The sequence below is a fragment of the Olea europaea genome, unplaced genomic scaffold (genome assembly GCF_002742605.1).
Source record: "Olea europaea var. sylvestris unplaced genomic scaffold, O_europaea_v1 scaffold23, whole genome shotgun sequence".
Classification (NCBI taxonomy): Eukaryota; Viridiplantae; Streptophyta; class Magnoliopsida; order Lamiales; family Oleaceae; genus Olea; species Olea europaea.
The window spans coordinates 110,427-132,361 of record NW_019241087.1 but is presented as its reverse complement, the minus strand read 5'-3'; the positions used below and the strand labels follow the sequence as shown (position 1 = coordinate 132,361).

Genomic DNA, 21,935 nt, shown 5'->3' with positions numbered 1-21,935 from the left:
AGGACAGCTCAACGCCGGGTAGGACATTTTGCCATCCATGCACCAATGATCACCAATTCCAATTTGCTTATATTTCAGGTCATAGCGTCTAGTATTAAGTTGTACTTCACTAGTTATTCTAGCTGCTCACCAAACCTTAAAAGGAAAAAAGAAAAAAGAAAAATTGAGTCTATTTTTTACTAACATTTATTTAGGAAGTCAATTTTCATTTTTTCCTTTTTCTTTATTTTTTCAACCACCACATTTTACCCTAAAGTCACACATCCAATTATACTATGTTTACACATAGGAACTGATAATTATAAATTAATGATGGTGATTTTTCATTCGTAAATTAGATGAAGATAGAAGCAAAATAATATTTAGTAACCAATTTGGAGTAATTTATTAATATTTGTTACTTATATAGCCTCTGTTTGACAATCATTATTTGAAAACTCTTTTTTCTATATATTTATTTTCAACTACACATTTACACAATAAAAAATTCTGTACATAAATTTAAAATTTTTTCCTAATTTTTAACCACACATTCTCTTAAAATTTATTGTTCAAAACATTATTTTTCCCTAATAATGGTTGTCGAATAAGAGCGTAGATATGCTTGTGTCCAGTTATCAATGTCACACACCTTATCGATTAATCAAACTCTTCCAAATTTCACAAGTTACCAATCTTGTCTCTTCAAAGACGAAAATATAAATTGACATTGTTCACTGGACTTAATCCACTAAACTCGAGACTTCTCAGCTCTCCAAACGGGTACAATCATCCTTTAATTTGAAGGTTGAACTCCAACCTTGAGAGCCTCCACCACCTCACCCTTGGAGATCATGAGGGAGGTAAATTGCGGGATATGCCCCAACAAGTCAGGGGACAAGAGCTTGCCCGTACACTGGTGCCCACAAAGAGTCTAATTTCATATCTCAAGAATTGAACCCTCACACTACGGATGTTAGCAAGGTTGAGATTACCTCACTCCTATCCTTTGCACCACTAAGTTATGCCCCATGGGGCCAATCATCCTTCAATTTGTGTTAAATTGAAGATTGTATATGAACAAACTTCTCATTCTCCTATTATCTTTAAATTTTAATATTGTTAGGTACATTTTTCCGATAAGGAAAATACACCTTAAGAATTTGAAGACTAGCATATGTATTTAATCATTTAATATTGCACATTTTACTATTAAATTAAAATTTGTACATTGAACATGTCTATCCTTAAAAATACGTGACACGACCTTAAATTAGACAATTTAAGATTCGAGTAAGTAATTGTTATCATGGAAGCAGGTTAAAGGAATGGCGGTGTTGATGGTAAAAATTGGATCAAATAAATTTATTTGCAAATAATTACAATCAAAGATTAATATAAATATAATCAACAAATCCGTTTACCTTATGACTTTTACCTCCTAAATTTGCTAATCTAAATGCTTAAACTAGAACAAGAGGAGAAATAACTAATTGAAATGGAGATATTTAAATTGTATGCCATTCTTTAAAGGAAAAATTGCAGCAGCGGTCCCAAATCTTTGAATTTTTTTGCAGACTTTATTTTAACCTTCAATTTGTGCCACTGTCAGTTCCAAACCTTTGAAAAATTAGCACATAGGATCCAAATGGATGGTTAGTTGACCAAGAAAAAGTGTTTTGACTAAATTTTAAAAGGATAAAATGGTAAAGTCATAATTATTTCATGTAAAATAGTTAAAACAATTTTCAAAAATAAATAAATAAAAATGAGAGGAATAGTACATATTCCCAAACCTACCCCACCCTCACTTCAACTCCAATCCAAACCCCATCCCCCAACCCAACTGATAATATCGCTAATAATCAGCCAACCTCTTCCTCTCGAAGGCAACTTACACTTCTCTTGAGATATTGCTATAATTTTTCTTATATTTCACAAGAAAAACAATGGACAACAGGTGTTGACAAATAGAGGCCAAAAATTTACAAAAGGTTTTGCCATCTTCTATCCACCAAATCTGGAGAAAACCCATAAAATATTGAGGAAGTAGACTTTCATAATCATTAGATCAAATGGCCAACTGATACTATTGCTAATAATCGGACAGCCTCTTCCTCTCGCAATGTACACTTATCTCGAGATATCGATATCATTTTTCTTATATTTCACAAGAAAATTACAATGAACAACAGACTGTTGACAAATAAAGGCCAGAAATGTACAAAAGGTTCAGCCATGTTCTATCCACCAAATCTGGAGAAAAACCAGAGAATATTGAGGAAGTAACTTTCATAATCATTAGCTCAAAAGGAATAGTGGAGTGAATGGCAAAAAAGCTTTCTTAGAAAAATTTTGAAGATCTGTGATACCACATCTAGATTGTGAAGTTATATCAATATATTATCATTTTTCAAGATGAATTAAGTGAGAATTAGTTTTGATGGCTAGGGCGAGTGGATTAAGGTTTGATTTAGCAGGTTGGGTTGGGGGTGGAGTGGGAGTGGTTGGGGGAAGATGAACAATGTCATTCTCTCTCTCTCTCTCTCTCTCTTTTTTTTTTTTTTGAAAATTGTTTTAGTTATTTTATGTGGAAATCAACAATTTTGTCCTTTTTAAATTTGGTTAAAACACTTTTTCTTGGTCAACTAACGGTCCAAATGGATGGAATCTGGATCCAGATGCTAATTTTTTAAAGGTTTGGGATTGATGTTGGCAGAAATTGAAGGTTAAGATAAAATTTACAAAAAACTCAAAGTTTGGGATCGCTATTGCAATTTTCGCTTCTTTAAATGAAGGAGGATTATTTATAGATTTTCCTCCATGCATTGGGGTAGTTTGATAATTCTTGCATTGCACTAGGTTGATGACCCTAAATCGTAATCTTATAACTAATTTGGTTAAAAATCATGCTTTATTCACTCATTCATGTATTTTTTTTTTTTTTTTTGACAACCTATACTTGACAAACAGTTTAAGATCTTTATACAAACCTTGTGTCTTTTTGCTCCCTTCGTATCTTTATACAAACCTTGTGTTTTCGAGTTTACCTTAGATCTTGAAATATCTAAACAAGTGCTCTCTTGGTACTTCGGAGTTTAAGTTATGTATGCCTTCATTACCTTCCTCTGCGTAAGGGGTTTTGATTATGATATTGATTTTTATTCGCGAAAGTTGGGCACATGCAGCCTAAATTAGCTTGTGGTAGTATCTTACATGCCTTGGTAGTCGTGCAGGCCTCTGAATCCTTGGCATGATAGTCTTATCTTTTTGCCAATTATTTTTAACACTTTGTAGCATTCATTTGTGTCATGACTTTCAGAGCAATGGAATTTGTAGAATTTTAGCGTGCGTATATTAGACGATGGATATGCTTCGTCAAAGTTCAGCAAGAAATGTATGGCAATAGTGCATATTGGGTCCTTACACTGTTTGGAGCTATGACATTGTGATCTGGATAGTCCAGATACGAATGTTATCGTTTCTCCTCTTGTATTCTAGGTAGGATTTTGCTTTGCCAATTGCATTCTTCTCCGATTTTCCAACACATTTTCCACCTGGATCTCATTAACTATTAGATCTAGAAATTGGAAAAGTGAGAATGGATACCTTTTGTGGGCAGCATTCCAAAGAGAAGTGCTTAGTTGTAAGCCGTTCCATAGCATTTCCTTTACTACCTTTTCTTGCTCAATCTCACTAGTAAGCATCTCATCTCTAAATCGTGTAATATAACTTTTGAAAATTCTCCTTCCTTTTGTCTTATACTACCTAGATTCATGACTGACTGTATCGTTTCCAGATTTGCTTGCTGGTAGAGAAATCGGCCGCTAGTTGAATTCATTGGTTATTGTGCACTCCATTTTCCGTGATGAATTGGCCTTTTGACCTTTTTAAGGCCTACTGTTGGAATTGCTATAATTCCTTGCCTTATAATTCTTCCTGTTGGGCTTTTAGTTGTGAGAGCTTTCTCGCTTTTTTAAATTTTGTTGTATAATTGTCTCAAAAGTCAAAAGTTGGGAGGACTTCTATTACAAATAATAAAAGATAATGATTGTATGGAAGGCTTCTAATTAAATTTAAAAGTAGAATCTTTGCAATACTTGGTCTCCAATTTACAGTTGGTTTTGGAGTCTTGCACATGAAGGAGTCCTTGTTTGAATTAAAATTAAACTCTCCTACTTGGTTATTGATCCTATAAATAGCGGATGTATTTCATTATTTTGGGTGTGGCCTAAGAGTTAACACGAGAAAGAAATATTGTGAGCCTAATATCTTGAGAATTTTCATACAAAGAGTAGAAAAGTGGGTATGGTAAAGTTCGAGTTTATTTTTTTCTTTGTAATATTTGGGGATTGGATTGATGAGTGAAATTCTATATTGTTGTAACAATTTTTATATAGTGAAAAGTTTTGACAGTCCGTTCAATTTGTGCGTTATATATTTTTATTTTTCTTGTTTGCTAATATTCCATTGAACAACAAAATATTTGCGGGTAAATAGAAATAAGAATTGGCGTAAAATTCCAAACAAGTGATATTAGAGTGTCAGGTGGTTCGGACTATTGGAACAACAAAAAAATGTCATCGTTGAAATATGACGTGGAGAAATTTGACAGGAAGAATCAATTTTGACTATAGCAAGTATAAGTTAGGAATTTATTTATTCAAACTGGACTACAAAAGGTTTTGAAAAGAAAACCAACCAAGAGTTTTGGCAAGGAAGCTGAATCCAGTATGAGTGATGAGGATTGGGAAGAATTGGATTTGAAGGTGCAAGCATGATTGTCTCTGTCTGGCTAAAAATGTTCTTGCAAATATTCATGGGATATATGCTACAAAATGAACTATGGGAGAAGCTAGAAACGAAGAGCCTCTCAAATCGATTGTATCTAAATGAGCAATTTCATTTATCGCGCATGGAAGCGGGTATGAAAATCTCGGACCATTTGAGTGTTCTTAATGGAATTGTTTTAGAATTGGATGCTATTGGAGTGAAGATAGATGATGAGGATAAGACAATATGGATCATCTGGTCTTTTTCGTCTATTTACGAACATATCAAGCCAATCTTGATATATGGAAAAGAAACTATGAGTTTCGCAAAAGTGATAAGCAACTTAATCTCAGAAGAAAGAATATTAGGAGGATAGAATATTCCATCTGACAATGCGATGCTTATGACTGAAAAGGGGAAGAAGGGCAACTTCATAAAGAAGAACACAATTTGTTGGAATTGCGGTCAGACTAGCCACATGAAGAGAAATTCTCCAAAAGGTGGATCAAGGTCGGCTAACTGTTTGGGGTTAGACAATGCGTCTCTCCTGGAGGAGGAGGACGCTTATGAGGTGCTATAAAGTAAGATAGGAACATCCTCATGGCATGTTGCCATGATAGAGGATGTGTTTTTATTAGTGCGGGTTAGCATATTTACACATGCATTAACTGACATTTGAAGCAAAGTATGTAGGTATGTAGTAGTGTTGTAATGTCAATGGTTGATGAGCTTTCTAGGAAAGTCACTGTGAGTGTTGCACTATAACTATTAGCAGGGTTGTTTCGATATGTAGCTGATGAAATGCTCGGAGTTTGTGAATAACTATGAGTGGTTATAGTCATATGATGGAGTATAAGACCGTTAAAGTGTGTCAAAGGCTTACCTGTTTTTCCAAAGTATTGTGATTAAAAGTTGTAGAAGAGATGATGAGATTTTGACTCATTTTCGGCAAGGTGGAGATTGTTGTGTAATTGCCTCAAAAGTCAAAAGTCGGAGAACTTTTATTGTAAATAATAAAAGGTAATGATTGTATGGAAAATTTATAATTAAAATTAAGAGCAGAATCTTTGTAGTACTTGGTCTCCCATTTAAAGTCGGTTTTGGACTATTACACATAAACGAGTCATTGTTTGAGTTGAAATTAAAATCTTCTACTTGGATATTAATCCTATAAATAATGGATGTATTTCATTATTTTGTATGTGGCTTGAGAGTTAACGCAAGAAAGAAATATTGTAAGCCTAACATCTTGAGTTTTCATACACAGAGTAGAAAAGTGGGTGTGGTAAAACTCGACTTCATTTTTTTCTTTGTAATAATTAAGGATTGGGTTGATGAGTAAAATTCTATATGGTTGTAATAATTTTCATACAGTGAAGAGCTTTGACCGTCAATTTAATTTGTGCTTTATATTTTATATTTTTCTTGTTTGTTAGTATTTTTTTTAACAAAAAAAATCTTGCGGGTAAATAAAAATAAAAGGAATTGACGTCCAACAATTTTTCCAAATTTTCCTCGATTTTCTCTTCGCTGCCAGTTCATTTTTAGCTCATCATTCCTTCTACGTAAATACGCGTTTTCCGTCTCCAGAGCCTTCAATTTGGCAGTCATCTCACGGATTATCTTTGCAGTGGGTGCTTCATTTATTTGGAGATGGTCTTCGGTAGGGGAAATCTCTACTAAAAACCTTGTCGTTATTTCTTCCCACTTCTTTTTTAGATTTATATCGGTTTTGACTGAATCGCTGCTAGATTCTTCTATTCCGAATATCAATGTTTTGAGCATCTCTTGATCTGTTTCTATTTCATTCATTTTCTCAGAAACTTGATGCTTTTAAATTTCAGTGGGCAAATTTTGTGGTTTACTTCGTTTGATTTCCCACAGACAACGCGAATTTATTGAAGTTAAAAATTGAATCAAATGATTTAATCGATAAACAATCACAATCAAAGATCAATACAATTACAATCAACAAATCTTCACTTAACTATGAGTTTTACTTCCTAAATTTGCTAGCCTAAATGCTCAAACTAGAACGAGTGGAGAAATAGCTATTTGAAAGGTTGATATTTAAATTACATGCCATTCTTCAAATAGGGCGGACGAGTGTTTATAGATTTCCCTCTAATTTTTTGGGGTAATTTGATAATTCTTGCGTAACTCCATGTGGCTGTCTCTAATTAGTAATCTCATAACTGATTCAGTTAAGAATTACGCTTTATGGTGATTTTTCTTTGACAGCTTGAGCTTGACGAACAATTTAAGAGCCTGTTTGAGAGTGATTTTGAGAATTGATTTTTTGATCGTTAAGAGAAAAGTGTAGTTCATCTGTGAGAGAAGAAGTCAAATATGACGACTGAAATAGTAAAATAACAGGCAAAAAATCAATTTTTGGGTGAAAAAATCGCTTCCAAACAAGCCCTAAGATCTTTATGCAAGTCTTCTATCTTTTTGCTTCCTTTGTATGTTGTCTTTTACCTTGACAACGGGTATATGGGTTGGCAGATGTTGCTCTTGGGGTTAACAGGTGGCTATGGATCGAGTAGCAGAAAAGAGTTGAACATAATCACGTAAAAATGTACATGAGGTCTTTCCTTTCAGACCACTTGACAATGATCTCTTTTTCTCCAACCTTGGAACTTCCCCTATCTCAATTTAGGTTGAGGAACACTTTTATTGTTTACAATACAAGATTGGTGAAAGGATGAAACTTCAAAAAGAGTACAAAGCTACTTGACATTGAGAAGTATTTGATCAAAACTTGAAAGCCAATAGCCAGAAGATTCAGGAATGGAGATCAATCACATTTCAGGCTTATAGTATCACGCACAAACCAAGCTGAAGTTAATTTTGGCTAAGAAACATGAAAACAATGAAGTTTTATTGAACATCAGTGCTGATGAGACAAATTACACTTTTTAAGCTTATCAAACAACGTTCTTCGTGTCCAAGTGTAACAATTATAAGTCACTACGATAAAACAGGTTTACAATGATACAAACAGTCTGATGAAATGAAGACAATAAAACCTACAAAGTAACAAATCTCGTTTTCGCTCTATAAAAACTAGGTTTATAATGACATGATGAAACACAACCTTCGACTTCACTACTTTGCATATAGCAATAAGAACTTTTAAGACAGAAGCTTGGAGAATTCAACAATGGGTACCCTCATTAGAGGGAAAGAAAGAAAAAACCACCATTGCTTTGAGGTATAGAGCAATTAATCAGAGAGAACATCAATGGGGAACCTGTACTGGCTCCTGTTTGTTCAATTCCATTGATTCTTGTAATGCTGGATTGATGGGAAACAACATGCATTGTGCATATTGCGCCATTAGTTGATCAACTAGCACCAGGGCTACAGCAGCTTCAACCATTGGAACAGCTACATCACAACCATTAGGCAGGTTAGTGGCCTATAAAGTTCATTAATGCTTGTATGGTTTTCTTGTCTAAATAACCACTTCCCGGATCTAGAAAACTAATATCTACATATAGTGAAACACAATTATGCCAATATTCCCTTGGCACATCCATACTTCCCAAAAAACTTCACAATTCACAAGTAGTCAAGAGTTATGGCCAATCATTAGCAAATGGTGTTGTTCAGATGAAGTGAATTTTGACTACCACAAAAAGTTACAGGATTCAAAGACAAACCTCGTGGAACAACACAGGGATCATGACGGCCTCGGGCTATGAGCTCTGTTTCATGTTTATCTCTAGTCACAGTGCTCTGTTTCCTCTGCATAAAATTAGAAACGATCATAATATAAATGCTCATTCAATAGATGAAAAGTATTCTGCCAGTGAAATTCTATGATTCTAGTATTGCTGTAGGTGAAACATTAAACATAGCTCAAAACACCACGAAAACTTCTGTTCAAGTTCGTGCATCAAATGGAAGTTGTACGCCATAAGAAACGGTACAAGGAAGATGTATCAAGGTGCCACAATCTATCTATACATGCAGACTCAAGAAACACAGGTCGGTGACGTACAAAAAATTAACAATCTAGGGAAAGTTGAAGCATTTTATTTTATTTTTCCTTTTGACAGCCTTGTCGTGCACATCCATTTTGAAATATGTTTGGGGTTGGAATACATTTTATAGTTTTATACTTTTATTTGGTAGCTCATAAAAAATTAATCACTTTAGATGTCTTTGCCGATTAAGAATTACTGTGGAAAATAATAAGCATCTATACATGAAAATATTACTCAATTTGATAATTAATTATTCAGAAAACTTCTTGTCTTGTTGATCGACCTCGTCCAAAAGATTTGTTTATTAGAGGGCACAACAACTTATTTACTTATATTATGTCTTTAGTACACCCCCTTATATGCATGCTAGATTCCTTTTTTTCACCATATCCCTCGGATTTGAACAATATCTAAAAATCAATGTCGAGGAGATTTGGAACTTATAACCCATCTACTCTCGTATCATGTTGAACCACCTCGTCTCAAAGCTTAAGCTAATAGAGGGGGACAAACTTATTTGAATTATGACTTCAATAAGTTCTCGTACAACTGATCCGAATACACTAATTGAAATGACATTTCTGAGGCTTCAGGTAAAGAGTCATGTGCATAAGACATAAAAGAGAAAGGAGAGGGAGTTTGTGCGTGCGACTGTGTGGTGGTGAAGGGGGAGGGGGAGGGTGAGAGGGAGAGGAAGAGGAAGAGGAAGAGGCATACAGAAATTGTAGATGTTGGCTTGAAACCTATTCTCATATTAATGATTTCTCCATTTGATATTCCACCCTGCACGTGTGTTTGGAATCATTGGAAAAGAGGAAAACTTTAAAACGATAATGTTCACCATATATCATATCCAAATATTAACATTTTTAGAAGAACAAGAAGTCAAGAATCAATACCTGTATACCACCAGATCGGTTGGTTTTAGTCCTGATTCGGCTGTTTCCTTCCATATAAAATTCATCATTATGCTCACTACCAGTCATGAATGTACCTGGCAGATTTTCATTGAACAGAATCTAAAACTGTCATCTCTGTCTCAACAAAAGGTTCTCATCTAAATGTTACACTTCTGAAACATATTAGCTACACATAAATAATAGAAACTGAAAATTGGAACACCGTAGGTTTATAAACCTGCAAATCCACTTCCAAACTCAAATCCCTTTGTTGCAGGTAGAGACATAACAGCTTTGGCCAGCTCCGCTTCAAGTTTATCAAAGACTGGAGAACCAAGCCCCTAACAAGGAATGACAGATTTTTCAGAGAATTTCCAAAATCAAAGACTGATGCATGAGCACAAGCATTGCAGCACAATAACATAAGAAAAACAGAGAGAAGGTGGGTGGGTCGCAGTTTGAGGGAGAGGTGTTACCCGTGGAACATTACGAACAATGCAGGTGACAACACCACCAACAGAATCACCTCTCACTCTAACAGCATCAATTGCAGCAATCATTTTTTCCGCATACTCAGGATTTGGGCACCTCACAATATTATTCTCAATCTGCCAACATTTGGATAATAAAAGGTTTTCAATGGCATGCTATGCCCAAGGATTAGTACTCAAAATACAAGAGCTAAATATTCTTACCTAACAAGGTATTCTCACCTAACAAGGCAATTAAAGACTACTCGAAAAGAAAGGCAAGAAACACAAAAGCAAGAATGAAGAGGATTAGACATCAAACCCAACACTAAAGGTATGTAATCAAGAAAAGATTTCTACTTCTCAACATGAGTCAAAAAGCTAGCTCTATTGAGGCAGCAATGTGGAATCTCGATATTTTTATATCACCCTCACCTCCATTTCCATAAATATAGCGTTCTCAATATTAGGGAAAAATTATGTAAATATTAAGGAAAACCAATTGGTTAATCATAGGGGTAAACATTCCTGCAGGGCATTTCATTAAGTCAATTTTCTGAGAGTAGTGTATTCCTCCCAAAAATAAGAAAAAAAAGGTCAAGTTAACTGAGGTCGTATTTATTTTGAATTATTTGAGCTGATCCAATCTTTTTTCCAGACCAAGTAAGATGTTAGGTTGATGCAATAAGGAGTTTACTTAAACAATAACTAATGGTATTTTAATCACCTTTTCTATTAATTGTCAAGATAACCATAATCTGGTGGCATAATTTGAAACAAATGGAGCCTGAGATGATCATGTTATTTGTTCACAACTTAACAGGAAACTATGGTGTCAAGTAATGTAGTAATTCCATTCATCATCAAAGAGAACATTTTGAAAAAATCTATTTTCGTTGTTTGTTTTCGAAGATATCTGAAACACATTTATTAGGGAAAGTAAGATGTCTCGTACTTTTGTAACTCCATTCATCACCTAAGAGAACATGTTAAAATTTCCATCTCATCATTTACATTTTAGAATTTTTGAATCACATTTATCAAGGAACAAAACACTTAACCAACTGCAAATTTCCAACAGTTAATCAAACATGTAAAAAAAAAAAAAAAAAAAAAGAAAAGAAAAAAAGAAAAAAAAGAAAACGTGTTTGGTTTAAAAACTTTAGAAATAGTTTTATGATATTTTTGAGGAGTATAGGAAGAGAGATAGAGAGATGGAGATGGAGATGGAGATGGAGAGGGAGAGGGAGACGGGTATTTGTATTTTGGGTAAGTTTGGTGTGATTTTAGTAATTATTTTAATTTGGAAAATTTTTAAGCTCATTTTTCTTGTTTTGAATTTTTTGAGAAAACACTCAAAACGTTAAAAAGTCGTTTTGAGTTTTGTGTTATAAAATTTCCCTTGTTTACAAAACTGTATTTTTGAAAATAACATACCAAACACGTTTTGAGTGTTTTTGAAAACTGAAAATGGTTTCAAAATGATAAACCAAACGCACTCTAAGGTTTTTGTGCAATTTAGTAGACTTTCGTAAGTTTTTTGATCAATCAAACTAAACTCATCCAACATGAAAGAGTTTAATGCCATACTTCCAGTAGTATGCAGCATGTCTTATGCCTCCACATTCAGCAACTACATCAGTAAAATGCCTTAAGGGTTGCAATACGGAGTACAAGAGGCTCATTGATGGTGATAGCTGAGAAGGCCAAATCAGGATAGACCTCACGTGTTATGTATTTATTCATTTGACAAATGATATTTTCGCTATTAGTTTATTCATTTTAATATATTTTACCTATTCTCAAATTACTGACCTAAATAATAGATGTCACCAGTACTTACCAGTTAACCTAACACGTGAACTCAACCCATGTCAACCATTGTTGAGGTGTCGTTTTGGAAAGATTTTATAATTTCATTCTGGATGATATGGATAGCTGAAACCTAATATGTGTGCTTTCCTTGTTTGAACTCCTTCAGGGTAATATAATCAAGAAGGTTAGTATCCCATGAGAAAGTTATAAAATGCTACATATTGTCTGAGAGAAGACACAATCAATTTGACATCAGATATGTTGACTAAACGGAAAAATCGAAATAAATTTGGATGAAGACCTCCACAAATTATCCTTCATAAGGTGGATATGGGAATAACTAGGAAGACCTAATAGGTAATGTGACCTATACTGACAACTGTGGAGTAACGCCTTTTTTAAATTTTACCAAGGAAGAAGAAATAAAAGAAAGAAAGGTGTGATGTTGAAGGTGGTATAAATTGATGTTTTTTCTCCTTAATCATTACTTTTACAAATTTTCAGACTTCAAGATGTCCTAGTGCAAAATACTTTTCTCCTCATCTATAGTTTTTAGAAGAAATTTTTTCATAGTAATAGTTGGGTTGGGGAGGGGGGGGGGGTGTCTCATGAGATCTATTTCGGCCTTCGGAATCAAACGAAGGTCAAAGGACCATTCGATTCCCCATTTTATCTAAGGGTTCCCATTCTTTCTTTGGCTTGACAGAGAGGGGAAACCCCTTAATAGTTATCGTAGGTGCACAGGCCCCAGCACTTCCAATGCCTCTTTAAAGAACCGGCCTGTCCATTCCAAGAGTGAAGGACATGGACGGGCTGGTCCTTCAAAGAGGCCTTGGAAGTGCTAGGGCCTGCGCCGCTATGATAAAAAAAGAAATAAATTAAAATAACCTGCACCATATTTCAAAGTTGTTAATTTACTTAATCAGAATCAAATTAGACAGATATATCTCTTTTATATTGCAGTTTCTTGCTCAAAATGAACTCTATATGCCTACACACATTAAGCCTGAGTTGAAATCGTAAACGATGTTAAGAAGCTATGAGCTGGACATGTACTTCAGGCAACCGACTGGACGTTAAACTAAAACCATCTGAAAAGTAGAATTCGCATGCATTGCAGATAGAGTGAGGACAGCTTTACAGACTATTCATGAATGCAGTGTATAAGTGCTCATCCTACCTAAGATGTGCTCCAAAGTACATGAGGATGTCATTGATATTCACAATATATTAAAATAAACCATACACAGACAGAAATGTATACCTGATCAAGAGTCAATGTTTCATGATCAACCAAATCTTCAGGAAGGACAACCTTGTGCACTTGTGAAACATAAGCAATAATCTGCAACACAAAACATCAAGAAATTAAAGAATGCCCCAGTTGAGTTCATCAACGTATATGCTTCTTTAATCATAATGTGACTTGAAAAGAACATGACAGCCTGGAACAATTAGACATGTATATACAAGCAATGATTACTCCACCCAAAAAATTGTTCTAATTATCCAGTCATGTCTAGCATTCTGACTTCTTAGATGCCAAAAAAGCAAAATGTGTAAAGGAGAGGAATCCCACGTGATTAATTTTTAATAAAGACATCAAAGTATAGAACAATATGTCAAAAGTGTCAGGTCTGAGTAAAACACTAGTCAATTGGGCCTTTACAATTAAAATCAAATCAATATAAAACCCCTAAAGAAAATTTCAAAATGCAAGAATAAGCACCACCTACAAGTTAATAGGTCTATCCACAAGAATATGCATGCATTGCTTACATAAAGGTCAAAATGCAGGTCTAAATGTGCAAGTGCAAAGTCCTATAATCACACATTGTATACATAAAATCCTGCATCTGAAGCAGTACCCAACAAAAATGTTTAAACATATATATGCTCTTCCATCACAACATCAAAGAGCTTACCTCTGTTCCTGAATATTGATTTAAAATTTTCTTAGCAACAGCTCCAGCAGCAACTCTCCCAATGGTTTCTCTAGCAGAAGATCTACCACCGCCCTGAATTAGCAGAGGCAGGATAATAACCCGAAAATAGTTTTATAACTCAAATAGATCAGTAGATCAACTATATTTAGAGTTGGTTAATGAAAAAATTGACTAGTGTCCAACTGTAGAGGACCCTACCTGCACTGATCTCACGCCATACTTGAAATCATAAGTTGCATCAGCATGAGATGGCCTATAAGCTAATGACATTTCACTGTAGTCCTGAAAACCCAGTCATATCAGTTAAACTTTACAAACACCATGATAAGATGCATGCTCATATCAGATTCTTGGCACATTTGAAATTGTCCCTACTATGGGAAGATTTGTTTAACTAATCTAGGAAATGTTGACATAGGGAAATTAAAGAAAGACAATCATGAACTGATAATTAAGATAGTCTGATACATTCTATCTTTAAAGGTAATCATGAAGACCCATTAAATGTGAAGACGTCATGATGACAGTGCATATCATTCCGGAACAGATTATTACCACAATTGCTTTGCAAAATATGTGCAAGATCATATCAACTCTTCATATAAAATAAGATAAAGATGGAACAATGACAATGCACTGCATATTCGATGCGTAACTATCTGAGCGTAGTTATTGAATCAAAGCTGCAACGAAACTACAGGGATCAACCTCAAAGATCCACAACAATAAAGTTCTAAACCAGACGACTTATGAATCATTTTGGTAGTGATGTTTCTATTATTTCCCCCTAAAAACTTCAAATGAAAAAAGGAGTAAAGCTTATATACTTACATTGCCTCTCTGATCTGTGTTGGGAACTTCTACCTTGATCGGAGATCCAGTGGTAAGCCCTGTAGTCAATAAATGATGCATCAGTCCACTTCAAGAAGGCAAGCGCATTTAGTTTCAATGAATGGGAGTGCAATGAACAAAATAAAGAGTTTGTGGGGATGTAATCAAGGACTAACCATCAGCAATTCCTGATGCTATTCTGCATGTGTCAGTTTCTTTTCTTGGGGTGGTGATTCGGCTTTGACCTGGCCTCCTGAGAACAACAATTCAGAATTTTATAACTATAATCAGCCTTAAGCATCAGTATCTAACTTATAATTCCATATAATACACAGTCCATAAACAGTTACCACTATCAGATCTTTAGTTTGACTATTATTTTTTTATTAGTGTATTTTATACACTTATTTGGTCTTAAAAATATAGACATTTAATAGTTCTTTCAAGAAATTATAGCATAATTTATTGTACAATTTGTTCATTATGTAAAAGTCGATGATTAGAAGTGGAACTAAAAGAAAGACGAGAAAAACAGTGATAAAATGGTGAAGTCTAAAGTTTGAGGATAAAATTGCAAATATTCAATAATTGATTGGGACCATAAGATGATACTTTGAAGATTGTTAAGAGCTAATTAAATGCAATTGGAAGTCAAAAGGGTATGAAATATGATCAAAATATTATCACAAATCAATTTCCAATCACATAAATTATATTCCAGATTTTTAACTGAATATTGAGACCTATTTTTCGCATAGTAAACATCCGAATTGGAAAAAATCTACTTGCTGTAGCTCTTTGAATTAACTTTTCAATACACTTTAAATCGCCTCAATCGAATATTAAGAGAGAAAATTATAACCAAAATACTAATTGCTGTGCAGAGACAAAAAATATGTATGCACGAATGTAACTTTCCTTATTCGACTGGAACTCTTTTGGAAACCAATTTAAACGTGACTTTCAACCAATATTCAACTCCTACAAATACCTAACACCAGAATACATTATAAATCTCTCCTACACCTGTCATATACATATTATACTCCAATATTCATCAATTATCATCAAATGAGGAAAAATAATAGTTTTTGTGAGAGAATTGAAGGGAACTTGCAAGAATTCAATCAAATGAAGATTCAAACTTGAATTTTGGGCAAAGAACAAAATGAGCTAGTATCAAGAAACCATAGAAGAGACCCAAGATTTCAAGATTTATCTTCATCTTTCCAATTTATCAAAAATTCAGGTTATGTCTTTTTGCTTAAATATGATTTCTTGTAAGTTCGATATGTTATGCTAATTTTATACATTGCTAGAATGAGATGAACTATTATGCCCCACTTATTTATAGCCAAAGTTAAGAAATTATTTAGTCAAGGTTAAGTAATTCAACTAGTCAAAATCAAAGCCAAATAAAGACTTAAGTTGAATAAATGATTTTCATGGGGGTCTAATTTGTAATTACAAGTATTCGAAGGCTAGAAATGATATAATAAAGGAATCTAGAGATTTAGTTTCTATTATTGAAAATTTAAGGGCTAAATGTTATGTTATGTGAAGGAGGGTGACTCGACTTGCAATTATGCAATAGTCATCCACTTGACCACTTAAAAGGATAAGTGACCCCTTTGATTTTCTTTTTTTTTTGGGAGCGGAGGAGAAAAATCGACAAACATGAGGAAGAAAGGGAAACACTAATTGCGTTAAGACTTCTTTAATTCCTAGATGTAAGCAAAATACTTACTTATTTAGGAATGATATTTGACTTTTAGGTTTATGAATAATTACTTGTATTCAAGGATTTAGAAGAAAAAAATGGATATTGAAGTTGAAAATATAATGAAGCTAATGAAACTTTGAAAATAGATTTATGAAATATATACTTATTCTTTGACCTTTTGTGATTATATGATGTCAAACAATAAATTTAAGGAACTGAGGTTGATTTCTCCATTGTTAAGCAATTATTATAAGCAATTTTTGGACAAAATCCTACACAAGTGCTAATTTTTGAACTTAGCCCCAGAAAGTGCTATTTTTGTCAATGGTTTCAGTGATAGTTTTCAATATGCAGAAACAGGTGCCAGACTTCAATACTCCAAAATTTTAGTGTTGTTTATGTCAAACCGTTGTTTCTAAGAGTTTACTAGTTTGAATGAAACTAAATGATAAATATTGAAGTCTAAGTATTGGATTAAATAATGCATAGGGGTTGTCTATGTATAAAGTAGTGATTTTAAAAAAGTAAAGCGATTTAATGGATTTGATCATGTGTGGTGATTTATTGGTAAATAATTAAAGAGAGGAAAAATTAGAGAAGTAGAGATGGGAGAATAGATATAGAAGTGGAGGAATTACTTGGTAGATTTACATTTCAGTAATTATATCGTTATTTCAGGTAATAACATGAAAGCTTGGAAAGTCTCTTCAATTTAGCCAGATTTCTATCTATGGATCTGTGAGTGGAAAAACTCAAATATTTTTAAATATTGATAAATAAATTATACTATTACATTGTATGCAATTATGTAAATTTCTTGTACAATTACATGATTATTATGAATGTTCTTTCATTTTCTTTATGATATATGTGATATCATATTTGTGAATTGGAATGTGACATGTGATATTAAGATCAACAAAAAAGGTACTTGCGATAATTATATACTTCTTCTAGTTCACAAAGGGGCCTTGATTGTGCTCTATTCTACATAGAGGGGTCTTGACCGAACATTAGTCTTAATCGTGTAAATATAGTTCACAAAGGGTCATGGCCGTATTTTAGGATTGATTATTAGAGGTATTTGAGACCCACTTTCGTTCATGGAGGGGGCACAAAGGCCTATGACGAAAGTACCTAGCTCGAGGGAAGGGTTATAGATTTCAGTCAAATGGTATATTTTTTGTAGATTAAATGTAATGTGGTGAGACGATGATATGGATTTGAGTTGATATTATATCTTGACTATGAGATGATACTTTTCAACATTATGAGGTGACTGACATCTTGATTATTATTATATGTTGCTATACTTAGGACTGTTAAATGATACGAACTCAATTTTCGATAAATATGTATAAATGAGAAAGTATAACAAATTTCAAAATTTTTCACTCACTAAACTATTAACTCATTTTTTTTTTCACGATTTTTCTTTTTTATGAAAGGTAATCAAATATTTTGATAATAAATACACAAGAAGTGTATTATCAATTTACACCAGAAACGAAAAACATAAGATTGGATAGCTCGTCTATATGCCTGGTAGTCACAGCATTAAACTAATTATACGATGTCAAATAAAACAATTCTTTAATTTGCTCTATTGTCCGTGTTTTATCATCAAAACAATGGACGTTTCTTTCTTTTCACACACACCATACGATGCAACCCGGAATAAGGTTCCATACAAAATTGCTATCCTTGTCGCCAAACTTTCTCCTCCATACCTTTAACGCGTCTTCCATATGCCTCGGCAACACCCAATCCATGTGTTGAGACGCCAGAATATCGTTCCATAACAAACGAGCAACATCATAATGAAGGAACAAATGGTCAATCATTTCCCCCATCCCTCCTACACATAACAAGTGTTCAAACTATTTTTATCTCACTTTCATATTCTTATAGGTAGCAATCAGTTCTTGATAGCTTGAGGAGCATGATGATTTAGTTTCACGGCCACGCGACATATTGAGTGATATGATTCATTTTGAAAAAGTTGGAAATAATTATTTTGGGCCCATTGTCGTATTGTTTCTTATAAGCATCTTACATGACTCATATCTAATAGTAACTTATAGTCAGCTTTAGTGGTGGATCTGACGTCTAATCAACATCTACCATTGGCACATGTTACGTTCCTGGTTCATTAGGGTGATTCGAGAAGCGTTGTGTCATAACCCTCGTTATCATATTTTAAATTTTAATTAATTATTTTGACTTTAATGTGGTTTGATTTATGGGTGTTTATTATAGTTTTTATCGTTCCTTTCAATTGCTTGATAATTAATTGAATTGTCAGTGGATTTTATGGTTATTGAGAGAGACAATAGGGTTCAAACATAATATAATAAATATTTTAAAGTTCGATAGAGAATAGAGATATATCTCTATGCTTTATATGATATCAAAAGGTGTTCAAACACTTATTAATGGATTTATCATGTTTGCATTTTTCATCAAGAGATAGAAATGTCATAAGAGAGGAAAAGATTGATCACTACTTAGACAAGCTTTCAATTAAATTAGGAACATTGATCAGCATGAATGATTTCAAATCAACACTTTAATTGTTACACTGAAAATGAAATAACAAGGGAATTCAACATCTTTAGCAATGCTTTTCACATATTTGAAAAATACATTTACTTGCTTTCATTAGTTTAATTGATAATTTAGGGATTAATATAGAAAAATCACAATAATTTGTTTGCTATTCAGTTAAAGTTACAATTAATTTTAAGTTGGTCAAACACATAGTTATCGTGGATTCAACATTCTACTCACTACTTAATTACTTGTTTACGATCCCGTTCACTTGCTGGAAATCAAATGATCAAGTTTACTCGATGTTGTGAATATCACTGTTTGAAAAGACAATGGACGGCATTGACATCTGAATTGTACTTTAACTTTAGTCAATCTAAATTTCATTCAATTGATAAAGAAATGATTCTATTTATTTCAAATATTTTTCTTTTGTGTGGTGTGGGCATAATGGGAAAGTAAGATAAAAATAGTTTGACTTTTTGACCATGAAGCAAATCGTTTAAAAAGCTCTAGATTAGAGGAAGTAAAATTCTACTTCACTTTGTCACATTGTTTTTATTTCTTTTCTCCCTAGTTAGAAAAAGCTTTGCTCCCACTGTCATAAACAAATGCTAGAAAATCATTTGAATATGAAAGCACAACCTAATAGCTAAGAAGAAAATACCTTCTATCCAGATCTACTTGCATATCAGCTTCTGAGAGGGGAAGTCTAGGAGGGCATCCATCAACCACACACCCTACACCACCACCATGAGATTCTCCAAATGTTGTAACACGGAAGTAAGTTCCATATGAACTACCAGCCGCCTGTATCTCTGCAAATACATGTTTCCTTATTCAGAAACAAATATCAGATACTACAAAAATTCAGCATCATAGTAATTATTTGTGAGGCTTGAATTTCTTCATGGATGCATAATTTATTCATTGGCCTAGAAACTGATTATAATTCTACCAAATTCATAGAGCTAGAGTATCCCTTTGATTCAACCTGATTGCAAACGGTTGAAAATACAATATTTTCCACGAAGAAAATGAGAATCACCTTAAAACTTGGAAGAGATTAGTAAACTACTGAAAAAAAGTAGTCAACATGGGGTATATAATTGAGATATCTGACATGGGCCAAGGAAATTAAAATACTCCACAATCAAATTAGATAGTCTTGTTTCAAATTGAATCAATAGTTTGCTTTCTCAGTCAAAACTGATCTTTTACCAAACTTTATCCCTTATAATGATCCTTTTTTAGTTCCAGCAGTTATGCACAGTATCCTGTCCTAATCATTTGTCAATTTAGCATTTCCTGTACCATGCAATATTTGGTCATAACATTCTTTAATCAGGAGGGAGTATATCTGTCACAAATCTCTTCATCACTTGCATCGAAGGTAAACATTTTGCCATGCTTTTATCATGTCCCCATTTTAACAGGACATTGAAACAAGTCAAAAAACAGGTCCTCATTCGAGCTCATGTTGTTAGAAAACACGCTGCTAATCCTCTTTTACCAGTCATGATTTCACCTCTGCTCTATAAGAAATCAGATGGATTTGGATAAAAAAATATAAACTAGCCATGATCAAGATATTATAAATCACTAGATGAAACTGGCCGAGATTCAGCATCCTAAAGTTTAACTATGCTTCTCTTGGCACACATTAGCTCAGCTTGATAACACCCGCAGACCCATCACAACTTTTTCTTCCTGAATTTAACTATTAATAAGCACTAGCCAAAAGTCTATAGTAATCAAAACCCAAGAATTTGGCTATTTCCACAGACATGCAAATTGAATTGAGATAAATCGAAAAAACAGAAATAAATCATTAACAAATCCCAATAAGCAAAACATTAATTAAAATTCAAACTTGGCTATAAATAAAACCTGAACAAATCACTAGCAAATCCCAATAAACAAAACCCAATTTTAAATCCCACACATGGATATCAAAAACATAAATCAAATCACTAACCAAGGCGTTTGGATTGGGATCGTCGAGCAGGGAGCCGAAGACAAGGAATGTAAAGCTTGGAGGACGATTGGAGGAATCCAAGAGAGGATCCGTCTGAGGATGGAGCTCCGAGAAAAGGTTTGGTAGATATGGTATACGCCATTATGCAACGCCGTTGGTGGGTTTGGTGATAGTGGAATTGAAAGCAAATTTGAGCGTGGGAATGTAATGTATGTATTTGTATGTGTATATATGGGTATTTGCAGTGGTTGCGGTTGGTGTAAGAGGAGGAGGCCTAGCAAATTCGGAGTTCGGTGAAGAATGGAGCCCACACTGGTCTTGCCACCTACCACTTCCACGTTTTTGCAAGTTTGTTTTGTGGAGGCTAAACTACAAGAAGAAAACGGGAGTTAAGCCTAAGTGCTTGTTTGGTTGCGATTTTAAACCGATTAAAATCAAAATTTTGACGTTATTTCACTATTTCATCCTTTATTTTTAAATTATTTTCTCGCGAGTAGAATCCATTTTATCTTTAATGATCAAAAAATCAATTCTCAAAATCCCTACTAAACAAGCACTAAGTTTGGCCCCATTATGTGGAAATGAAAATAAGCGAATGGTGTTTTTTTTTTTTTAAATGAGTGGTTGAAAAAGAAGAAAAAGCTTTCGATTTACGTGTAATATTATTTTATGGAAGATTGTGTAGTTAAAAATAAGAGAGAGAAAAATAAAATGTAATGAAATTGAAATTAACGAGACAAAACGATGGCTAAATGTTTCAATAATCATCTTAATTTATATCATGGCCTGTGTATTTATTAAAGGGATAATGCAGCTGAAACCCCAAACTTTTAAAAAAGTTGTAGACTTTCTTCTAGCCTTTCATTTGTTGCAGCCGTCTTCCCAAACATTTCAAAACGTTGCGGACGAAGTCTTAATGGATGGATTCCATCTATATTTCTGTTAGTTGACAAAAAAAAAATTAGACTTTGACCATATT

General features: G+C 33.7%; 1 protein-coding gene across 1 annotated transcript; it reads right to left on the bottom strand.

The window, feature by feature from the left end:
* Positions 1 to 7,649: 7,649 nt before the first annotated feature.
* LOC111381377 (chorismate synthase 1, chloroplastic-like) lies at positions 7,650 to 21,321 on the bottom strand. The gene is made up of 13 exons (XM_023005155.1): positions 20,957 to 21,321; positions 19,646 to 19,796; positions 14,882 to 14,958; positions 14,706 to 14,764; positions 14,073 to 14,156; positions 13,854 to 13,946; positions 13,193 to 13,273; positions 10,120 to 10,251; positions 9,882 to 9,984; positions 9,644 to 9,738; positions 9,462 to 9,527; positions 8,418 to 8,502; positions 7,650 to 8,142 (listed from the first exon to the last, which is right to left on the bottom strand). The coding sequence occupies exons 1-13, from the start codon at positions 21,096 to 21,098 to the stop codon at positions 7,994 to 7,996; spliced, it is 1,317 nt and encodes a 438-aa protein (XP_022860923.1). The 5' UTR covers positions 21,099 to 21,321; the 3' UTR covers positions 7,650 to 7,993.
* Positions 21,322 to 21,935: the final 614 nt, after the last annotated feature.

Excerpts from the sequence above, each read along its gene's own strand:
- LOC111381377 (XM_023005155.1), bottom strand. The coding sequence starts at position 21,098 with ATGGCGTATACCATATCTACCAAACCTTTTCTCGGAGCTCCATCCTCA. Across the intron at positions 19,797-20,956 it reads ATCCCAATCCAAACGCCTTG|AGATACAGGCGGCTGGTAGT; the intron begins GTTAGTGATTTG and ends ATGTATTTGCAG. Across the intron at positions 10,252-13,192 it reads AAACATTGACTCTTGATCAG|ATTGAGAATAATATTGTGAG; the intron begins GTATACATTTCT and ends AAATGTTGGCAG.